Genomic DNA, 23,012 nt, shown 5'->3' on the forward strand with positions numbered 1-23,012 from the left:
CTCCGGACGGCCAGCCGACCAATCACCGCGCGCGGTTGTCCTCTTCGGCTCCTCGGCTCCTCGGCTCCTCGGCTCCTCGGCTCCTCGGCTCCTCGGCTCCTCGGCTCCTCGGCTCCTCGGCCCTTCGGCCCTTCGGCTCGCGGGCGCTCCCGGTGGCTGCGCCCTCCCGGGCATTGCGCAGCGCGCTGACCGGTAGTTCTCGTGGGTTTAATTTCACGTCTTTTTTTTTTTTTTTTTTGACACTTCCGGGTCCTGCGTCGCTCCGGAAGCCCGCGAGTTCCGGAAGTCTGGGTAGTCCGGGTTCTGCTGGGAGAAGCCGAGCTTCCCAGATAACAATGTTTCAGGAAGAGTTGCGTGCCGCGGGGGCGTGTCGCCGACTGCTCAGGTCAGTGTCGCCCGAGACTCGAGCGCAGACGCGCGTGTCGCCCGCGGCTGGGAGGGCGCGGGGCCGGGCGGCCTTGCAGCTGGCGCCCTTTTCCCTGTCGACTGGCTTCTGTCTTCCTGGAGGAGGCAGAGCCAAGTCTGATTTGGGGAAAGGCGGTGACGCAAACCTGAACTCCTAAAAGTGGTCTTAGGGTCGCACCATTACAGAGAGCAAAAGGAAACACAGCTAGACTCGAGCGCCTTTGCATTTCACGAAGTGACTTTTTAGAGGCAAACTTGCAAATCCCTTCCTCGCCCTGGGCGGTGGTGCGATTTACCTCGTATGCACGGCTCGAGCATTCTGCAGGCTCCAAAGTTTGCTTAATGCTTCATGTTAAGTGTGATATTTGGTACCAAAAAAAAAAAAAATTGAGTACGCTTAAGTTGCCAACATTTTTGAGAGCCTGTGAATTTAAAAGCAGTTTTAATTTTCTTGGGGAGGAAGAGCTGTTGAGAATTTTCTTATCAGATTGCTTGCGGTGAGTTTGTTGCATGTAACGTGGATTTCTGTTAAGGAATATGAGAATGCGAGAATCATGAGCATTTTTCTTCTGGGGCCTTGAATTAAAAGTCATTGTTTACTTCTTTCTGTAGATTCCATTTTCCAAAAATACAGCATTTAGTGAAAGAGCTTTTCACAGATGAGACCAAGTTGTTGAACGTTCATGTCTAACACGTTCTGGTGTTCTGTGATGCCCCTTGACAATTTTTTACGTTAACGATTTCAAGCAATTACAGGAAGACTGAGACTCCATCCACGCCACAATTTGTGGTCTAAGCGCTTTCCCCCAGTGTGTTAATTGTAGTTAAATCTGAGCAGAATAAACCTGGGATGGCTGACTTTGCATTTTTCTTTTGCACTTTATCTTCTCTCTGATCTTGCCCATGTTATCAATGACTTGTATCCAAAAAGATTAGAGTTGAGTGATCTTGAGCCAGAAGGAGATTTGAAAGGAGAGAGAGAGAGTGGAATTATTTACAAAGTCAAAAAGAGAACCTCACATTTTTATTTTTTTTTTTTTTGTCCTTAAAAAAAGAAAATAGAAGCAACAGGGCATAGGAGAGAGAATGCTAGACTAAGTCAGGAGAATTGGGTTCTGGTCCTGACTGGTTTTCCTCTGACCAGCTCTGCCTCTTGGACTTAGTTTCTTCAATTTTAGAAATTGGGGGTCACACTCCATCTGTGGTTTTAAACTGTTCTGTAGAAGAACTCGCGTAGAAATTTCCTGGAGCCATGCAGGGGAGAGACAAAGCAAGCAGACCCTTAGCAGTATCTTATAAGCAGCTATTTTCTGTGTTGTCCTTGAAAAACAGGGTTCCTGTTAAGAAAATTAAATTCATAACTTAGACTAGATTATCTGTGTTTCCTTATAGCATTAAAATTCTGTAGGATAAGTATTCATTTGCATTCAATATGCATTAATTTGATTATTACAGTTTTTAATAATAAAAGATATATGTTCACACTTAATTCATTACTAAAAGCCACAACCATGTCTGTATTCAATCTCATTTGTTTAATTAATACAGATTTCAAATTTAGTTCTTTGTTTATGATCAGAATCACAATTCTTTATTTTCTCCCTTCCCTTCTCTCTTTTTTATTTTAGCCCTTGAATTTCTGCTGATATTTGAAGTTCATAATAATCTTTGCAATAGGGAGGGCAGGTATTTTCCACTTCACTTACTTGGTAGCTGAACCTTAAAGATGTTAGCAGTCTTGCCCAGCGTCACATTGCTAGTAAAGTTCTGGGTCCTAGCCCCATGTTTTCCAGACGGCATCAAGTAATTTTAAAGTTTCTTTCCCTCTTGCGCTCCACTGTGCTCAGGTTCCTATAGCACAAGGGAAATGTATGCTGTATGCACATTTCTGGACAAAAGTTCTGCTCGGAATCAGTGGCTCCTTTTTTTCCTCCCTGACTGTCTAGGTTGGACAACCTGGAAGCAAATTGGATGTTCCCTTTATCTCTTTCCTGTGACATGGCAGCCGTTTCTAAATGTTCCATGTTCCTCTTCAGTTCCTTTGGAGTGTGGAAGGAACCTCAGGGGAAAAGCCCTGAGCTACCCTGTTCTCCCATGTCTGTAAGCCTGGCCCTGCAGATGCCAGCACTGTGATTTCTGTGTGCGGAAGTGGAGGCAAGGAAGAGGATATCTGTCCTTCCCATTGTGGGCTGTTAATCAGCTTCTTCCCAACCTTTTCCCATCTAGACAATCAAAATGCCCTTTTCTATATTGCTTTTTATTCTATTTAATATATTTTCTTTGTATCAGAGCTCTCCCTCAATAAGGTTAGATAAAATTTCATCCAAGTTGTCTTTTCTTTCTTCTTATTAAAACATAAACACCAAGACCTCTAGAGTCATTCTGTTTTGACTACGCATAACCATTCCCGTCCAGTGTTAGATAGATGAGTTGGCATTGCTCTACTTTGCATATAATAGTATCTGTTCATAATAGTTAAATGAATGTTGACGCCTCATTTTTTCCCCCACATATTCCCTTTGTTCAGATTTGACATTTAATCTCTTTGAATGGTTCTCTGACCACATGTATAGAGGCAGGGAAAGGGAATGTAGATGAGATACATCCCAGGCGACAGGGAAACTTGACCACATTCCTTTAACTTCTTTCCCATCTACAGTCCTGAGAGCTTGACTGACAGTCTGGTCTTGTGAATGATCTTGAGGGAAAAAAATTAACTTTGAGCTCTGCGGGATTGAATGTGATCCAAGCTTACCAAATATCCATACTACTGCCTTCCTTTTGAGTGTTCCACAATTTCTCTAGTGTTTACCAGAAATTTACTCTTTGCCAGCTTGAACTTAAACAGGTTGTTAATCGCAAGCCTTAATTTTCATCATCTGAAAATGAACATGATAATATTTACTGTGTTATGGAGGTTAAATGAGATGAAGAATGTAAAGAAAACATATAGTGCCTCACAGAGAATATGTCTCATATGTTGCTGCCTCGTTTTCCATGCTAATACCTTGGTTCTTTTGTGGATATTTCCACGTTCTCTCGAGTTCCGTAAAATGTGCAATTTAACGTGTGTTCCAATCATTTTCAAGTCATTTAGAATTTGCTTAGGGAATTAGATCCTAAAGCCCTTTTCTAAATTTGTAGAGTACTTTAGACTTGGTTGCTTCATATGTTTCATGTGGCTCTTTTTTGAGCTCGTCCTTGAGTTGGAGTTTTTGTTGTAGTTCATGCCTATACTCTTTTTTTTTTTTTTTTTTGAGGAAGATCAGCCCTGAGCTAACATCCGTGCTAATCCTCCTCTTTTTGCTGAGAAAGACTGGCTCTGAGCTAACACCTATTGCCAATCCTCCTCCTTTTTTTCCCCTAAAGCCCTGGTAGATAGTTGTATGTCATAGTTGCACATCCTCCTAGTTGCTGTATGTGGGATGCGGCCTCAGCATGGCCAGAGAAGCGGTGCGTTGGTGCGTGCCCAGGATCCGAACCTGGGCCGCCAGTAGCGGAGCGCACGCACTTAACCGCCAAGCCACGGGGCAGGCCCACGCCTATACTCTTAATCTCTTATACTCAGCCTCTTAAAATAGCCCTATCTGCGTGTCCTGTGGTGCCATCCGGAAGTGTTTATGTTCGTCTTTTAGGCCCATTCCCACCTTGTCAGTATAGGACACTGGTTCAGAGCATGGCTCTGCCACTTCTAGCTGTATGAGTTTACACAAGTCAGCTAATCTCTTTGTGCCTTAGTTTCCTTGTTTTAGAACAGAAATAATAGGGCCAGCCCCAGTGGCCTAGTGGTTGGGTTCCGTGTGCTCTGCTTCAGCAGCCAGGTTCGGTTCCCGGGCACGGACCTGCACTGCTTGTCTGTCAGTGGCCATGCTGTGGGGTCAGCTCACATACAAAAAAAAAAAAAAAGGAAGAAGATTGGCAGTAGATCTTAGCTCAGGGCCGAGCTTCTTCAGCAAAAAAAAGTAGGGGCTTGCCTGTTGTTGTATTAGTTAAGTTTGTGTGCTCTGCTTTGCTGGCCCGGGGTTCGCAGGTTCAAATCCCAGGTGCGGACCGATGCACTGCTCATCAAGCCATGCTGTGGCGGCATCCCACATGCAAAATAGGGGAAAATGGGCACGGATGTTAGCTCAGAGCCAATCTTCCTCAGCAAAAAAAGAGGATTGGTAATAGATGTGAGCGCAGGAGGAATCTTCCTCACCAAAAAATAAATAAATAAAATGGAAAAAATAATAATAATAAAACCTCTTTTATAATATTGTAAAGATTAAATGATTTAATTTTGCAAAGGGCACTTAGCTGTGGTTCTCACTTATTAGCAGTCAGTAACTGGTAAGTGGTATGTTTACTACAGTTGTAAACTCACAAGTTGGTTGAGATTGTCTACTGTAATCCTTTTCTATATTTTTCCGTGAGGATTGTTTCTCTCTCTCACGGGTTCTGTTCTGATTTTTCCACTTTCTTTAGCCTTTTCCAAACTTATATTCAACATTACCATTTCTGCAGTTGGAAATGGCTGTTCTTTTATTTTTTTCTTTCTCTTCCAAGGTTTCCAAAACAGTTCCTATAAGGATTCTAGATAGGTAGACTTTTTACAGTTGCTTTTTTTTCCTTTAATTTTTTAACTACTGGAGAATATAGTGTGGTAAAAATGACTTGTCCAGAGTCACACAGCCTGTTGATGAACCTGGGCTAGAATACAGAACTAATCGGAACCAGGTTAACTCTCCTTCCCTCCATGTTCGCTCAGACATCTGCTCCTTATTTTCACAATGTGCTTTGCCTCTTAACAACTCAATATCAACTTTCTGAAAGAAAAGATTATGAGTGCCATGCTGTTCTCTTTAAAATGTATTTGTGAAGCTAGGCCAAGGTATTGGAAATTGTGTTTTAAAATTTAAAAATGTATTTTATGTTAGTTTTAGGTACTTGAATAAATACACCATAAATGAAATAGGTAAAGTGCTCAATTGTGGACGAATAATTATAGTCTTGATGATTGTAGTGTCTGAGTTGAGTTCCCTCTTCTCTCCAAATAAAAAAAATATTAGCCCTCTGCTAGGGCAAGTTACTTATCATTGTTCATCTTTTTGAGGAATTTATGCTATCTTGAAGTTTATCCTTCAGATATATTTTAGAAACATTTTTGTGTACCTCCTACCAACCCCAAAAAGAAAAATTTTAGTTGCATTTGATGAGGATTGCATTTAAGTTAAGAGTAATTTGGAGGCCTAGTGTCCATAACAGAATTTTAAAATTCCACGTCTTATCTATATCCAAATGAGCTCTATTGGGATTTACAACATCGGATATCTATAAGCTATTGAAACTTAGTTTATATTTGTTGAAACAGAGGGAAAAAGGCTAGTGACAATCACTTAGCAAGTCTGTGGCAGAAGTGGGATTTGAACTTACAGTTGTTGATTTCTAGGCCTTTCACAGTGCCAGAGGTCACAGTGTTCTAATGGATCTCAGCCATAGCTTTTTCTCTCTTGCTCATGTTAGAAATGTGTTCTGGGAATCGGTGTCCTGTTAAATCCCTCTTTGATGCATGTCCCATTTATTAGTATTGATTTCAATACAATGGACAGTAAATCTATCTGACTACACAAAGGAAATAAAATATTAGGGTGTAGGTTCAAAGCTTAAGATCTCCAGTTACAGAACTTGATCCACATAACCTCATAATATATTAGTTTAAATTTTATAAAAACGTAAAATGAAAAAAATGAATATATGGTCTCATCCATTTTGATTACCAGAACCCTCAGGATAGTGTAGCAGCGACATTGTCATACTAAAAATTAGTTGATGATTGTGGATCTAGAAAAGGATAGCCTGGCAGGGGTGCATGGATGGGTTTGTTACCTTAGAGATTACTTGGGAGGCACATGTTTCTGCTAACAAAGTTTACAGGACTGTAAATTTAAATGTAAAATTTTTGTAGGCAGCATGCATTGACAAATATGCCTAATGGTAATACATCTAGTACAGAGAGTCTTGGAACAGGTCAATAATAATGTGTGTATTGATAGCGGCAATGTAGGAGATGTTACTTGGTATTACAGCTAAAAATCCATGTTATTCCCTTAATCATAATTACATTAATATTGACAGGCCCTTGACAATACCCACATTATTATTGATAGATTTCTGTCAATAACATGTTTTTAAATAAAATATATTCATTCATAATTTGTACGATACTCAATAAAAGCTCTGAAATACATCCTGAAAAGTTCTTCCCTCTTTAGTGAGATACAATCATTTGTTTTGGTTTTAGAATGTGCTAGAGATGACAAAGTTTTATTTGGGAGAATGAAAAGCATGAAAGGAAAGCCATGAGTTATTTAAAGGATAGGGTTATATATCGCCGCTCTTAGTAAACGAATTTTCAGTTGTTTTTTTTTTCTGTGAGAGAAAAGCAGTGTGACATGTCTAGTGATAAAATGTCAGCAGGAGACCTTTTTAATCGTTTTTAGTGCTAGATCGCTTTGTCTTAAACATATTTATGTGACAAGTTAAACACACTAACCCTAGTAGATGCTCTACTTTTTATCTTGTCTTGATTTTGCCTGAAATATCTTTTTCATATAGTCTTAACATGGTAGTATCTTTCACTAAACACTAATATTATTTACTGCCAATTATACTATTAATTATTTTTATAAGTCTCTTTGCATGGCCATAAATGGTTTCCTCCTGGGTCAGCCTTTTAGAATCTTAAATTAGAACTGTACAGTTTGGGAAGTGGGGAGGGAGGGGATGATAGGATTGTGTATTAAAAGAATGAGATTTCGTGACGGAATAGAAGAAAGCATTGCTTGTTTTTGGCATTCTGGGAAAGTCAGTTTGAATTAAATCTGATGGTGTTTGTTTCAGTTGAAAACAATCCCAACTTTTAAAAAAAGATTAGCTTGTATTTTTTTTAACTATTCAAGTTTGAGCCTACTTTTGTGAAACTAGATACTAACTTACAAGAACCAATAATATGAGGGTTGTTAAAGCTTACTTAAATTAAATTCTTGAAAGTAAAGTAGAAATAGACTGGCCAGTAGTTGGGTGTGGGGGGCAATCAATGTAACAGAGTCAGGAAAGTACTGGTTTACCAAAAGAGTTGGGGATTGTTGATTTGCAAATGTGAGGACACCATAGTCTTCTTTTCGATTTTCATAGTTCTCAATGAAGCAAGTGAAATTACTTTGACTTTTTCAGGAAGTTGTTAGCACCTTGGTTAAGGCCCTTGAATTGTCGCAGGAGTCCTGTAACTGGTCTACCTGAACTCCAGTTCTCCTTTTCTTCTGTCTTATTGAACTCTGCCATCAGATTAATCTTTTAAAATGTATATCCTTTTATATCTTTTCTCTTTAATGATCATTCATGCCTACAAAATCAATGCAGTTTCCTTAAAATAGGGTCTTTTTACAGTGGGTTAACTCTTCAGCCAGTCTCTCCTGCCAGCGCATTCTACTCTGGTCGCGGCAGATGACTTGTTTCTTTGCTCCAGAGAACAAACACAACCACATTGATGGGGATTAGATAGCCAAGGACACAGCTCATGTTGGAACACGTCCCCATATCTCCCAGAAAGACTGTGGCCAGGTTTCATGGTTTGCACGTTTCCTGGGTTTGCACAATCCATTCCTTTGCCTTCAATACCATTTTTCTCTTTTCTTCCTGAGGAGTTTTGTGATCCTTTATAGTATTTTCACATTTTGAGATCCATTCTTTGCTTCAGAGATCAATGACTGGTCCTGATTACTGTAGCATCCTATTTCTTTAAAAATACTTGAATAAAGGGAAGTTAACTGAGGGTTAAATATTTGGATTGAATCCCGGGTACCTAGGAGAATGCTGGCATTGGGTAGGCACCCAATAAATATTGGTTAAATTGAATAGCCATTTGTCAGAGAATTAGAATTCGCTAAAACACAAACTGCTTACATTACATTGAGAATATGTGATTTAAAGGCATGTATGGCATTTTTTCTCTATTCTATACTTATTATGGGCAAATATTATACAGCAGTGGAGGGAAGAGGTTTCATAATCAGATTAATTGCACTTTAGGTTATTTTGATTTCATCAGTTTCTTCCACTCATGGGCACTGCCCATCTCTAACGCCAGTATTCTAGAATAACTACATGCCAGAATGGGGAGAGGGGAAAGAACTGAATGTAGTGTGTTGGTGAAGAACCAAGGTTGGTGCTCGTCTTGGACTGCCTCTACCATGCCCTGTTCAGTGAAGCATCTAAGAGTCAGGTATTATCAGTGTGCGTTCCGGAGGTTTCTTTACTTCCAGATAAAAGGCACAACCACGTTGATGGGAGTTAGATAACCAAGGGAGCAGCTCATGCTCGACCCATCCCCATTCTCCTAGAATCCCCACTCCATCATCTCCTTGCAGATAAGATGCAAGTTAAGAGTGTGATGAGTTCCACTGAACCATGTTTCTGCCCTTCCCACCTGGCCCCGACGTGTGCACACATAATGGTGATGTCACGTTCACTGTTAACTGCCACATTTATATTTTAATGGAGAAGTCAATATTTCCTGGAAAAAAAATTCTTTTACCACAGGTTGGTTGAGGCATAGTATGAGTAATAATGAAGATTTCAGTCTTTTGAAATGAGATTTGCCAAAATCAACTAGGAGTCTTTTTCTTCTTATGCCCATCCGTAGCCAAAGCAGCAATAATATAATAATAATACTGCTTTCCAGTTTCCAAACCGCTTTCATAGCATTATCTGGTTTAATCTCAACAACTTGGTGAAGTAGTTGTTATTTTCAACTTTTTGAAGAATCTGAGGCTAATGACATTTTTAAGATCACATAGCAAGTAAGTGACAAAGCTGGAACTTGAGCCCAGGTCTGATTGATCTTAAATCTCCTTTTTCTACTCTATCACAGCTGCGTAAGTAAGAATGTAGAGCACAGGAGGGGTGTTCCACTTCAGTAAACTCTGGTGTGTAATGGACAGTGTCTGTTCTGTTTACAACTAGAAGAAGTCACAAAATTGACTAAAACGTTGGAAGATAAAACCTAAAACAGAAAATAGAGAAATAAATTATTCGTCTGGAAGAGCAAAGGCTGAAGAGTAGTTTAATAATAGTCTTTTGGTCTAGAAAAGAGTGTTACGCAGGGAGGAGATTGGGGCCAGCTGTTCCTAATCTACACGGAGGCCAGGCCTGGGGAGAAAAAGAGGAAAGAAAAAAATGTTAAACTGTAACAGAAGGGATAAGAAAGAATTTTTTGATAATAAGGATTGTTAAATATTGGGTTGGTTAGAGAATGTGTTAAGTCTCCTTTTCTGGCAGCCATTAAAAATTCCTGTCTTGACTAAATGTTTAATACGATTCCTCCAGAAACGAGGCATCTGAAATAGATGATTCATCTGAAAAACCACTCACTCCGACCAGGTTCTCACTAAATATAAGTAAGGAACCTGAGGAGGAGATAGCTTCCCTCACCAGACAGGTCATCTAGATGCTCTCACAATATTCAGTCAGTACAGTGACTAGCTACCGAACTACTCATTCCATTGCATTTAGAGTCAACAAACATTTTATTGAGCAGCTTCTATGAGCCTGTCTTTGTGGTCAATTCTTTGAGATTAATAAGATATTCATCAGCCACAATCTGGAACTGATTATGACTCTGGTGTTTAAAGATGCATAAATTAGCACAACTGGCCCTCTAACACAAGCCATATATTTCATCTGATACTCAACTGAAAAAAACAGCCATCCCTCCAGTCCAATGTTGGGGGTGGGGGAGTGGCGAAGAGAAGGGACTGGTGGTATTGAACTTAATACTGATGTCCAGTAGGGTCAGAGCTTTTCAAGAGTACTTGGACAGTAAGAGAGCGTCCTTTGTTTTGCTGACCACAGAATATGAAACCTGGAGAAGATGCAGACTTGTAGACAGTAGACGAGTTACATATACAGTATTCCCACGTATCGTGAATGATCGTAGAATTTTATATGAGGAAAACTGAGGTAGGTCACTTTGTAGGTGGCAGGTGCTTTGAGAAATAGGTATAAGATAAGCTGCTTTTCTGTACCTAGTTTACAGTCAAGTGAGGAAAAGAAGATGTATTCCCATACCTGAAATCACAGTACAAATGGTGGAAGGCCCAAGAGGGTGGCACAGACATTTGCTGTCAGAGTTCAAAATGGTGGTAAAGGAGTTGGAGATAGTTATGAAGGTTTCATAGAGAATGTGAAATAGAGTGAAATGGGAAGGGCAGATGGTTGACGGCAGTGGGAGTAGTTGGTAGGGAAGGTCGGTGTTCTAGGTACATGAGAAAAGGCACAGAGGCAGGACTGAAGGATGGTCTGGGGTTGAAGGCCCACTGGGGAATAATGGGTTCTACAGTTGCAGAGATGGAGACAGAATTGGGCTAGGTTGGGTCTGAGAAGTTTGTACTTTACCCCAGGGGTAATAATGAGGAAAGAAAGAGGTGATTTGGTAGGTGTGGGCATAATTTTGTAGATTTTCGCTTGCCTATGAAGTTTTTAAAATAATGTTTTAGGGTTTTTTTCTTAGTTACATAAATGATATAAGTTAATTAGAGAAAATTTGTAAACTGCAGAAAAAATGAGAAAAATAATCTTATTCATTGATGATTTTTTGTGTGAATTTTGGAATTCTTTTTCTATTGAAGTAGTTTTGAAATTTTATGTATTGTCTTTGAGAACCTGTGATACCGTCTGCCTGTTATTGCCCTAGTTGTCCGTTTATTGCCTGGCTTCCTTGCCGACCTTGGTTGGGGTCCTTAAGTGAGAGCCAGGACTAGTCTTTATCTCTGCATCCCAGGCATCTCACAGGGCTAGGAAGTAGTGATGCTCATAGAGTTTGTGGACTCCATGAATAGTCTCTAAACTCATAAGAACCACTTAATAGAAGAGGGAAAGCCTGAGTCAGTGCAAGATTTGTCACAGCCTCTGTAGCTAAAGAGATGAGAACTAGCTAGAAATGAGTAGGAGAGCTGGCATGCAGCATTGAGCTGTTTGGGTGGTAGATATGCCAAAGAAATTATGAATTTTGCTTTGAAATGGACTAGCCCAGTAGTTCTCAACATCACCAGGGAACTTGTTAGAAATGCAAGTTGTTGGCTCCCATTCCAAGCCTACTGGATCAGAAACTCTGGAACTGAGACACTGCAGTCTAAGAAGTCCTCCAAGTGATCTTGGTGAACGCTCAAGTTTGAAAACCACTGGACTAGAAGCCCAGTGAGACTGCGGGACTGTGATGTTGAAGAGCACAGCGTAGGAAGATGGAAAGCCCAAAGATAGGTGTGATATCAGTGAACGTACCAATGAAATGGCGTCGTAGCTGGAATACGAAAACTGTGAGAATAAGATTATATTGTTACAAAGAAAGTTGAATGTGTTGGACGAGATCTACCTATCTTGTTTAGATCACTGCCTTCCTGATCTTAGCATTTAAGTAGATCAAGTAGATCTAAAATAGATGAGTCCTGTGAGAGGGGCCTCACACTCAAAGTCTCTGCCCAGATTTTCTGTCCCATATCCACAAGAGCACCAACTGAACTTTTCCACTTAGCTGTCTTGTAGGAGACTCAGATCTCTAAAAATACACGTATTTTTAATCTTTCCCTTCAAACCTGTATCTCTGTATATGTTTCCTGTTCCAAAGAACTAGACTACCATCCACTCAATTACTCAAGTCAGTTATTCTTGGCTTGTTTCTTACTAAATCGTGTCAATTCTGCCACCTCATAGCTTTCAAAGGTACCTGTGTCTCTCCATCTCCAATGATACCTTTCTAATTTAGACCGTCCATTGCTTTCTCACTAGATCATTTTAACAGTCGTTTGACAATCTCTTAACTGGTCTCTATGCCTCGAGTCTTTCAGCCCTAACCCATTCTCAATGTGGCCAGAACAAGCTGTCTAAAATGCACATTTGATTACTTCTTTGCTTACAACTATTCAGTGGCTCCTTATTACCCTCTTGATAAAATATAGCCTCCTCAACTTGGCTTTTAGGGCCTTTAGGATCTGCCTCTGGCTTTCCTTCCCAGCCTTACCTTTTGTCCTTGCACTCCCAGTCCTGGACACCTGCTGTTCCATCTGCTTTGAATAGTACTCGTACCTTCCTTTACTGGGCTGAGACTACCAATCCTTCAGGGAGCTGCTTAGCTATCACCTCTTCCTGAAGCCTTCTTTGACCTTCTGAAGTCTAATTGTAAGCGTAATGCTCTGAATTTCCCCTAGCATGTTGTTTATCACACTTTATTATAATTACCTGTTTATTATTTTATATAGCACCCTTACTTTCCCCCTCCTCCCACCCTACTCAATTATAGTCTTCAGAAGGGATGAGACTGTGTCTCTTCTACCCTTCTGTCATTAACTCTGAGGCATTGACTTGTAAATAGCAGATGCACAACAAACGTGTTGAAATAAGTCGTAATCAACAGTCTGGATGTGTTAATTTGATATAATTTTGAAGGTTATGGGGTGGGAATTTGTAATTTCTACCCTTCACCCACCCCAGGTTTTCGTCCTCTTTGTTTATCCTTCATCTAGTATTTGTAGGATGCATTCTGTGTTCCTGGCACTGTGCTAGTTGATAAGATTCAGCTGTCACAGGACTTAAATAATCTTTGGAACAGCGCTTATCCTCCAGTGGAGGAAATAGACAGTTAAAAAGTAGTTTATGGAGGCCAGCCCCATGGGCTAGTGGTTTGGTGTGCTCCACTTCAGGGGCCCAGGTTAGATTCCCAGGCATGGACCTACACCACTCGTAGGCGATCATAGTGTGGTAGTGACCCACGTACAAAATAGAGGAAGACTGGCACAGATATTAGCTCAGGGTGAATCTTCCTCAGCAGGAAAAAAAAAAAAAAAAGGTTATGAACAGTATGTAAAATATCCAAATAGTTTATGTACAGTACATAAAGGCCAGGAAAGAGGAAGCATAGAGTGCTAAGGGAACACCTGGAAGAGGCAGCTAGCCCGAATCTGGAGAGTCAGGAGCAAGTGATACCTAAGCCAATACTTGAAAATTTAGCGTGAGTTTTTCAGGTAAAGAATGGGAACAGACTGTCCCAGGTGAAGAGAACACACAGCAAATGTCCACGAGTGAACTAGAGACGGGGGCGCGTTCTGACTCCAGGTCGAAGCATTAGGAAGGAAAGCAAGCTGGGGGGGCTTGTGTTTTAGAAGGGTTGCAGTGCGGGAAATGCGCTGAAGGCAGCAAGGGGTGAGATAGACCAATTAGATGTAATCCAGAGGAGAGATGAGAGCAGTCTGGATTTAGGGAAAGGCTTGAAAAGGGGCATGATAGAGTAATGAATGGATTAGAAAAATATTTTGGACAAAGAACAGACCTTGGGGTTGATTAGATTTGGGGAGAGAGGAAAGGGAACTCTGTCCTGACCCCCTTCTTTCTTTCCTGTAGCTCCTGGCTGGTGTGAGGCAAGGGTTTCACAGAAGAGCTTGCAACGGAAATCCCCACCGCCGTCGCCATAGGCTGGCGAGTCTTGAGGGAGCTGCCGGAAAGGGAGGGAGGTGAGACCCCTCAGAAGGCAGTTGGCATGTGTGGGTGAGAAGCATTTCTGTCGTGTGTCTGCTTTGAGAGGAAAATAACACTAAACCACCTGTTATTTAATCGTCATTTTTGCTTCTTACGCTTGAACTTGTTGAGCATGCAGTCTTCTACCACATGTCATCGAGGTCATCCCAATTTCAAGAAGTACAACCTTATTTTAGGATACACTTTTCAGTCCTTTTAACTCGTAACAAATGACATTTAACATGTTTTTAGTAAAATCGTAAAATAATAGAATCTGAGAAGACTTCAGGGGTCATTTTGTCTCCAGCCCTTAGTTTTGGAAGTGAAGAAACCAAGGCAGGGATTAGGTGAAATGACTTGTCCACGTCACAGCTGCCACACGGCTGGGGCATGAACTTCAGCGGGATCCCTGCCTCCACCCTCTGTACCTCGGTGTCCTTTCTATTTGTACATCGGCCCTTTCTAAGGCCCAGAGATCGTGGTCAAGCACTCTGTGTTGAGGGCCGATTTTAGAAACTAAATTTAAACAGATTTCTTATCGTAGTGTGGATTTGCCACCCTAATAATTAATAAAATGTGCAATATCTAAACTGGTCGGTACACTCTTTGACAACAGCAATCACTGGGTGTTTTCATTGCATTGGCTCGCACGTAATAGACATTTAATAAATGCATTTTGAATGAGTCAGCCATGCCTAGCTAACCATTAATCAGCTTTTTCTGTTTCATCTTAAGAGATTTTTGTCCCTTTAGCACGTATTTGTTTCCTTAGTGCATTTATGAAATTATCTTAGTATATATTTTTACATCAGAGTTTTCTTTTCTTAGAAAACTGTATGATGTGTACCTTTGTAATACCTTAATAACGACATTTCTGCATTCATGTTGCTTTGTGCTAATATTTTGTTCTCCTAACTTCCTTTACAAATATAAAACGTATTTGAGAAAGAGTAAATGACTTGTTGAAAATAATACCTTTGGAGTCAATAGAAGTGACTAGAAATTAAACCAAGGCCCTGACTTGCCATCCATTGCAGTGTTCCCCGTAGTTCATCGTATTTAGTAAGTTCATATATTTCTCCATTAGTCATGGTATTATTCAGCCTCATCACTGTTAACTTCAGGATTTTATCATCTCCTGCTAAAATATTTGACCAAGGAGGATTACCTACAGGTATATTTGTGGAAATAGGGTGCAACTTTCTAAAACATGTTATTCTTTTAATGAGGAGGCCCAAAAAAGGGATAGAACAGAAAAGAAAGGTGTGAGGGAAGAGAGACAGAGGAGAAAGAGAAAGAATTTCAAGTAAGAGGTGATTGTTCACTGAGCTGTTTTGACACTATTGAAAGGCCCATCTGCTCCGTGTCCTGTGTCGTTTCTGTGTCACAGTCTTCTGAGTGTAAGTCGGGGAGATAGTAAAACTATTTGATGATGCCCTTAATTGTACTTTTTCCTAGAAACCTTCAGGGAAGGCATGGCTTCCAGAGAAGAGAGTACGAAGAGGACAAACAGGGTGCTAAGGATAAGTCAGCTGGATGCGCTTGAACTCAACAAGGCCCTGGAGCATCTGGTTTGGTCCCAGTTCTCTCAGTGTTTCCATGGATTTAAGCCCGGCCTGTTGGCCCGCTTCGAACCAGAGGTGAAAGCACTCCTGTGGCTTTTCTTGTGGAGATTCACCATCTACTCTAAAAACGCCACCGTGGGACAGTCAGTTTTGAATATTCAGTACAAAAACGATTTTTCCCCGAACCCGAGATACCAGCCGCCAAGTCAGAATCAAAAACTCTGGTATGCTGTCTGTACAATCGGTGGGAACTGGCTAGAAGAACGATGCTACGACTTGTTTCGACACCCTCATTTAGCATCGTTCAGGAAAGCCAAGCAGTGTGTGAATTTTGTGGTTGGACTTTTGAAATTAGGTGGGTTGATTAATTTCTTGATCTTCCTTCAAAGGGGCAAGTTCGCAACTTTGACAGAACGTCTGCTAGGCATTCGTTCTGTATTTTGCAAACCCCAAAACATACGTGAGGTTGGCTTTGAGTATATGAACAGGGAGCTTCTCTGGCATGGTTTTGCTGAGTTTCTGATTTTTCTCTTACCACTTATCAACATCCAGAAGTTGAAAGCCAAGTTATCTGCATGGTGTATCCCTCTCACGGGCGCTCCTAATAGTGACAGTACGTTAGCCACCAGCGGCAAACAGTGTGCTCTGTGCGGAGAGTGGCCCACCATGCCTCACACCATAGGATGCGAGCACATCTTCTGTTATTACTGTGTTAAGAGTAGTTTCTTATTTGACATGTACTTTACGTGTCCCAGGTGTGGCACAGAGGTACACAGTCTGCAGCCACTCAAGTCGGGAATTGAGATGTCAGAAGTGAATGCTCTTTAGAAATTAAACTTGTTTCCTCTGAGGAAAACTGGATTAAGTTTATTAGTCATCCTAAGTATACCATTTAGGTGTCTCTTATGAGGGCGTGTGCTTCTTAGCCGCTGGCTTTCTGTTCCTTTCCCAGCATGACTAAATTCTAATCACTGGAAACCACAGGCTTCTAAAAATACTATGTAAACAATAAGGTTGTATTTTTTTTAAATATCATTGCATTCACTTTGGAATGTCAAGAATAATGGACAGTTTTTGTCAAATGGCTACCAAGAATGCTCCTTCATTTTGCTACTTCCTGGAAAGAGGTTAGACTCTAAAAATAAAAGATTTTGGAGACTCTCGGGCGAGCGTGCATTTATTTTCAGAGAAGGCATTGTAACTTCATAGGCATATAACATAACAACAAGACCCTGTTGTTTTAAACCTTAAGAGCTGATGTCCCAGTTGTAATTTTAAGCTTTTCTGTGAAGCCAGTTTTTAAGGGGTTCAGTCAGCTTGTTCTCAGACAAAATGATGGCCACCAGAAGCTCAAGACTTTGTTCTGCCAGCTTTCTGATCCCACTAGAATGAAATCTTCTTGCCTCATAGTTCCAGTAAGGTCCAGGAGCTCACTGTCATCGGTCTGCCTGGGATTATGTGCACATTTCCTGAACCAGGATGGAAAAATACTGCTCCCGATTGCCCAAATGTGGGTGGCACGCCCTCGTGTATACCACATGAACCTAAAGTGGGAGAGGAGGCAGTTCACCCTGGGAAACTGTGGTGCTGTTGTAAGAATGGTGGATGCTGGGCAAGTGAAAACAGTGGATCCGCAGTAGAGGCTGTACTTGCCTTCTTCATACCAGAAGTCTACGTGCAGTCTTTCATTTGACCAGTGAGCTCATTCGATAAGCACATTAACGAGTAACTGAATGGTTGTCTTAGATTGCAGATTTGGAAGGATTAAATAAACAAGGTCAACAAGACTTTCTTGTACGAACAATTTTGTTATATTGTTATTTTGATAGCAAATTCTAAGTGCCCATGTTGTCACAATTTTAACACAAAAACACAGTACTTTACATATTTGCTAACTAATAGAGTTATCAATATTATGGGGTTTTATTTTTTTCCCACAGACCCTAATAGCACTTAGTACAATATATGTTGTTTTTTTTTAATTTTTCACTTTTGTTTAACATCTGCCACTCCCTCTAAGAGATAACTCCCATGACTGCTTTGCTCATTGCTGGCTAACCAGAGCCCACCTCTTAGTTCCAGTGTACCAATAAAGACATTTTGTTAGCCAAATGACTGAACCTAACGTCACAGATTGGGTTCTGCAGAAGCAGATGTTGAAAGGGGTTTGAAGAGCAAGATATTCATTAGGGATCCACACCTGTGAAAGGCATTGGCAAATAAGTAGGAACGGGCACAAGAAATAAAACCATAATGCAGGCCTGACAGCCTTGGCCAACTTGGAGGAGAGCTCTGGAGCTCATATTATCTGTCAGAATGTCCTGGATTGGGCCAAAGCAGTCAGACTTTTTTACCTACACCTCTCAGTCCCCAGATGTGGGCTGCTCTGGGAAGGGCATGGCCTCGAGCATGACAGCTCTCTGCACCTGAGGCCCACTGAAGGGGCTGACAGCTGGAGGCAGCCCACTAACCCCACTCTCCACAGCTGGGCCACAAGTCCATTCTTGAAGGAGGAGCTGGGTGGCCCTCTTAGTGTGTCGCACATCTAATAGTGTCTCTCCATTGTTTTTCTTCATGTTTCCCCTGTTTGGTTTTTCTTGCTCGCAAAGATACTTGGCAAACAACACACTAATGGCAGGTAGTATTCAGCTTAGAGTCAGTGAGTTTATGACTGCCTTGTACACTCAAGTGCTGCCTCACAGAGCCCCCCTTGCTGCAGAGACCCAGACCTGCCAGCCACGGCACTGTGACAGTCCCAGACTTCAGTCCCTGCCTCCCTGTTCGCTGCCAGGAAACTTGCTTTAACACTGGCGCTTCTGTTCCCACTCCCAGCAGCCTCTGGGCCCAAGGTTGAGGATAACTGGGTCACATTTAACTGCACGATGCATTTCCACTGTAGCCTCAAGAACCTAACCATCAGCCATGAGTGTCCCCTTTGGGAACATAAGAACTTTCACACTAACATCTTTCTCTCCCCTGCAACTTGTTCTGGAATCAGGTTTGCTACTTGTGTAATTAGTGTATCCAAGTGGCTTCAGTCATTATATCTAAAATACTAACATCAGTCAAAGCTAACACAAGGCATGTCCCACTCCCTGGATCCCAGCTCACCTGCCTTCAGTACTTAGTGACTCTGGGTTTTGGACAAGTTTATTTAACTTCTCTAAGATTCGATTTGATCCACCTATGAAATGGCCATTCAGTAATGTCTACTCCTAGGACTGTCATGGGAATTAAAAACATATCATTCTTTCAAAAATTATTTATTGAGTTCCTGCAAGCATTCTTCTTCTATACTCAGAGATGCATTCATGAAAAAACAAAACCGCTGCTCTCTTGGAGTTTACGTTCTTAGTGGGGTGATGGACAATAAACGTGTAAGATAATTTCAGACGTTAGAAGTTCTCTGAAGAAAATAAAACAGGCTAAGGGAATGGAGAGTGACAAGGGATGCTGTTTTGAAGTACATGCTCGTGGAAGTCCTCTCTGAGGAATAAAAATTTGAAAAGAGATCTGAATGAAATGAGGGAAAAAGTCAAGCAGAGAAGGGGTGCGAGGATAGGGAAATGGCAAGTGCCTGAGTCCCGAGATGAAAGTGCACTGCCTGTTCGAGGAACAGCAAGAAATCGGAGTGAGCAAGAGAAAGAGAAGGAAGAAATGAGGTGGGTGAGCGGAGGCGGCCCAGGGCGGGCCAGGCAGGCCACGGTGGGAAAAGATCTGGATTTGTTCTAAGTGTGAGGAAGCCACTGGAAGATTTTAAACAGAGAAATGACATCTGATTTACATTTTTAAAGGATCTCTGTGGCTGATGTGTGGAGAGGAATGAGTAAAAGCAAGAAAACCCGCAAAGGCTATGGCAAATGATCAGTCGGTACGAGCCGTGATTGTTATTTGTTAGGTTTGTGGTGTATTAACAGTGTCACTGTCTGAAATGGTCAGAAACCTGGAAGCCACCAAAGCCTTGAGAAACCAAAATAGATTTTCATAGATTCCGTGCACCAAAACTCTACTCGGGCTGCTCTGTTACTCATAGAGGCTGCTTTATTTAGAATAGAATTCTAATAAACTTTCACCAAGAGATTAAAAATAACAGATGAGAGAGGGAGAAAACTGGTAAAAGCAAGCATGTTTACAATAACAAGCAATAATAGAAAACCTGGTATCAATGGAAAAAAATCTATAATCTGGTAACATTTAGAGTAGGGACACACAGGTTCTGAGGATTAACTGAATAGTAATTGTGGTTTAAAAAATGACCTTGGATCATCAATAAAAGCTACCTTATATTCTGTATTGTTTGGTTAGAAAGGCAGGGACATTAGTATTGCTATATTTGAGGAAGCCTTCAAAATGAGTTGGCACTTAAAGGCAAAAACTTGATACATTTGGAACATTTGCTTTTAACAAAAAGCTCTTTTTCCTAACAGCACTCAATAAGTGAAGTGTTACTGTATTAAGAAAAGATATTTTCAGCAACAGAACAATTCCAAACATACCGTTCAGCCAAACCAGTCGGCCATATTGTCTATAGACCTGATGCTCCATGGTCTCTGCCGCTGAAATTAGTATGTAATGTACGTTTATATTCATCTCCACAAGTAAGTTGGCAAGTATTTCACTTGTATGTCTGGGGTTTTTTTCTTCAAAGAATATGTAAATCAAGAAACAAGACAACAGAATATGCCTTTATGTTTCCAGGTCATCTCATATTTTTTCTCAATATTTTCAAGAAAAAGCTTATGGTTTTAAAATGTCATTTAAAAAAAAATAAGCCCCACTTTGTACAATGGTTTTCATGGTATCCTGCCTTGAGTGGTTATTCCGGCAATTAAAACAAGTCAAACATGGTTAAACTAAGTCCCTCCTGAGGCCAGGAAACCCAAAAGTATGGTATTCAATAGGTGGTTCACTTTTCTTCTCGTTAGCAGTAGAGTAACTTATTCTCGTTAACAGAATTCAACTTATGCCTTTGCTGAAATCCCAGAGCCAATAAAACATATCTATTTAGTTAGTAAAGCTGATTTTTAAAATGGATATGGACATGTTTATATACCCATTGACCTTAAGTCTCTATCTCGAGGAAATGATAAAAATTTGAATGTAGACTTATTGAAATAATATTCAGTATGGCACTGTTTTTAATAAAGAAAGATGTGAAACAACACAAATGCTCAACAATAGGGGAATAAATAAAATGGTATAGCTATTTAATTGACTCAAGCAATGTTATATAGGTAGCATGGAAAAGAATTTTATGCAAAAATATATACAAGTAATTTTAGTTACTTGGGGAAGTGCTCACAATATAATATTAAAATTAAAGAAGTAGGATATTAAATTAGGTACAATATCTCAACTCAGAGATAGACATATGTATATATCTTACAATGCATGTCTAGGTAACTCAATTTTGATTTTCTTCTTTATATTATTCTGTATTTCCCAAATTTTCTACAATGAGCATGTAATACTTTTAATTAGACCAGAACAAGTTATTTATTTCTTTAAAATCTCGTGGCCAATTTTGTTTCACTTCAGTTCAAAGGTAAAACATCTGTACAGCTAGTAAACAAGTCTTAAATGTGTGAATGTAGGAGACATAAGGTCCTAAAAACCTTAGGTTACCCATTTTTGCATTACAATAAATAAAGCCTGCCTTTACTTACAGGCAAAGCGACTGTTAGAAAAGGTCTGAATTATTTCATACATTTTAAATTACATGTTAAATCTCTGACTCCATATAGTGTATACATTTTTTTAACCACTTACAAGTATGAAGGCAAAAAAAGGTAAAAAGTTCCCACTCCCTTGTCCAAAAGTATTTGTATGGTAATTATAAATAAATGGACAGTATTTGTAAATAAATGTAGTTTAGTTACTTTAAAATCTCTAGAACTCGTACACCAAATCTGAACAATTGACATGAATACTTTATATTATCAGTTCGCCTAAGCCTGTAAGATGACCATATTTCCTTAACTAAGAATCAAGATGCAGGGTCTGACCCAGGATTTTGTATTCCTTCCAGATGTGGACACAAAAATGCTGACATTTCTGAGGTATTTTTATGGTGTGGTTGCCAATAAGACATAATGCAAACTTGAACTTCAGCTGAGACTTTATCTAAATAGCCACAATTCTGAATTAGTGGAGCCAGAGGCTTTACCATTCTGCGAGGTGTCGAGGATGGTGCCCTGGTAAACACACCTCACTAAGCACTCAGGAAATAACATCCTCTCCTGACAGCCTCTATTCTTATAAATCCACATCAATTTGTAAGAGTACCTTTTTAATCAACAAAATTATAAAATACTGCAGTTGTTTTCCACTAATGGAAATTATGGTTAATTGCTTTAGAAGTGCTTAGCTCCAGACCAAATACAAAGGGCAGATAAATTCTTTGATAGCAAGAACCCCCATCCAATATTACATGCAGTATTTCTTAGTGCCCCTTCTCAAACCTGCTAGAATATTCTTCAATTTCAATTGGATGATGACCTTTCTCAAACAGCAAAACAGATTGAGCTCGGCGAGGACAGAGGCTGTGTCTTTCTCATTTTTTGTGACACTACAGCTAAAAACAGTGACTGGCATGATACAGATGCTCAGTAAATGTTTGAAGAAGGCAAGACAGTTTGGGTTGGATCATGAAGCCCCTCACAAATATTGAGCAGACCAACTGATGGTGTTATTGTGGGAAGATTTCTACATGGATTTCTGTAACACTGCAGAGAGGCAGCACCCCCAATTCATCTTTGTACTATATCTTAGGAGTGCCATTTTTAATTTAAAATGTTCTGTGGCATTCTTGCTTTGAGGGAGAACGCAGTTGGAATTCAGGAGCACAATAAGAGAATTAATAACTTTTCTTTGAAAATACATGCAATTTTGGAGCTGTCAATTTCAGCTATGTCTCTTTAAATACTTTTTCTTCCAGAATCCAACCGGGTAGATGAGATTTTTTTTTTTAATTCCATTATAGAAGTAATAGCCCTGTTTTGGTGTTTTGTAAGCAGATAATATTCTGCTAGTGACTGTCTTTGCAGTAATGCATTGCTCTGAATTCTGAATTCTATTATTTTACATCTACAGCAGCTTAAAGTGTATTTTTTATAAACAGCAAACTTCACCTCATAAAAATTCATTACACAAGGGCATAAACAAGTGCTTTTCCTTCTAGTCATTGGCAGTAAGTGATTCATCAGTTTTCCACAGAAAACCAATTTTGTTGCAGATGTTCTGTAATTTCCAGTCTCTCTGAATTGTGGAACCATATCCCACAATCCCAATGCAAGGAAGGTAAGGAATTTTTTTAAGATCTGTGCTTAGTCTCTTTAATGGGATTGAATATCATTTGCTGTCTCATCAGTTTTATTTTAAAAAATTAAGTAATCAGTCTCCTGTGCTTTCCTGCATATGTTGATTCCACACATGGATGGATAACTGGTCGAAAATTCAAAACCCACAGGTTACTTGATGTCTGAAAACAATAACATTCAC

The 23,012-nt window shown here is 40.2% G+C and overlaps 1 protein-coding gene across 5 annotated transcripts; it reads left to right on the forward strand.

The window, feature by feature from the left end:
- The first annotated feature begins 239 nt into the window (after window positions 1–239).
- On the forward strand, window positions 240–17,328 carry PEX2 (peroxisomal biogenesis factor 2). Of its 5 annotated transcripts, none has more exons than XM_087420409.1 (3): window positions 240–385; window positions 13,834–13,977; window positions 15,406–17,328. In XM_087420409.1, exon 3 carries the CDS (start codon window positions 15,423–15,425, stop codon window positions 16,338–16,340), a length of 918 nt encoding a protein of 305 aa, XP_087276535.1. In that variant the 5' UTR covers window positions 240–385; window positions 13,834–13,977; window positions 15,406–15,422; the 3' UTR covers window positions 16,341–17,328. The 5 variants fall into 5 exon arrangements, with proteins under 5 accessions (XP_087276535.1, XP_087276534.1, XP_004427188.1 ...); XM_087420408.1 differs by having other exon boundaries at window positions 13,834–13,943; XM_087420411.1 differs by lacking the exon at window positions 240–385 and adding an exon at window positions 493–902.
- Window positions 17,329–23,012: the final 5,684 nt, after the last annotated feature.

Source organism: Ceratotherium simum, chromosome 31, assembly GCF_057802395.1.
Source record: "Ceratotherium simum simum isolate JZ-2026a chromosome 31, ASM5780239v1, whole genome shotgun sequence".
Taxonomy (NCBI): domain Eukaryota; kingdom Metazoa; phylum Chordata; class Mammalia; order Perissodactyla; family Rhinocerotidae; genus Ceratotherium; species Ceratotherium simum.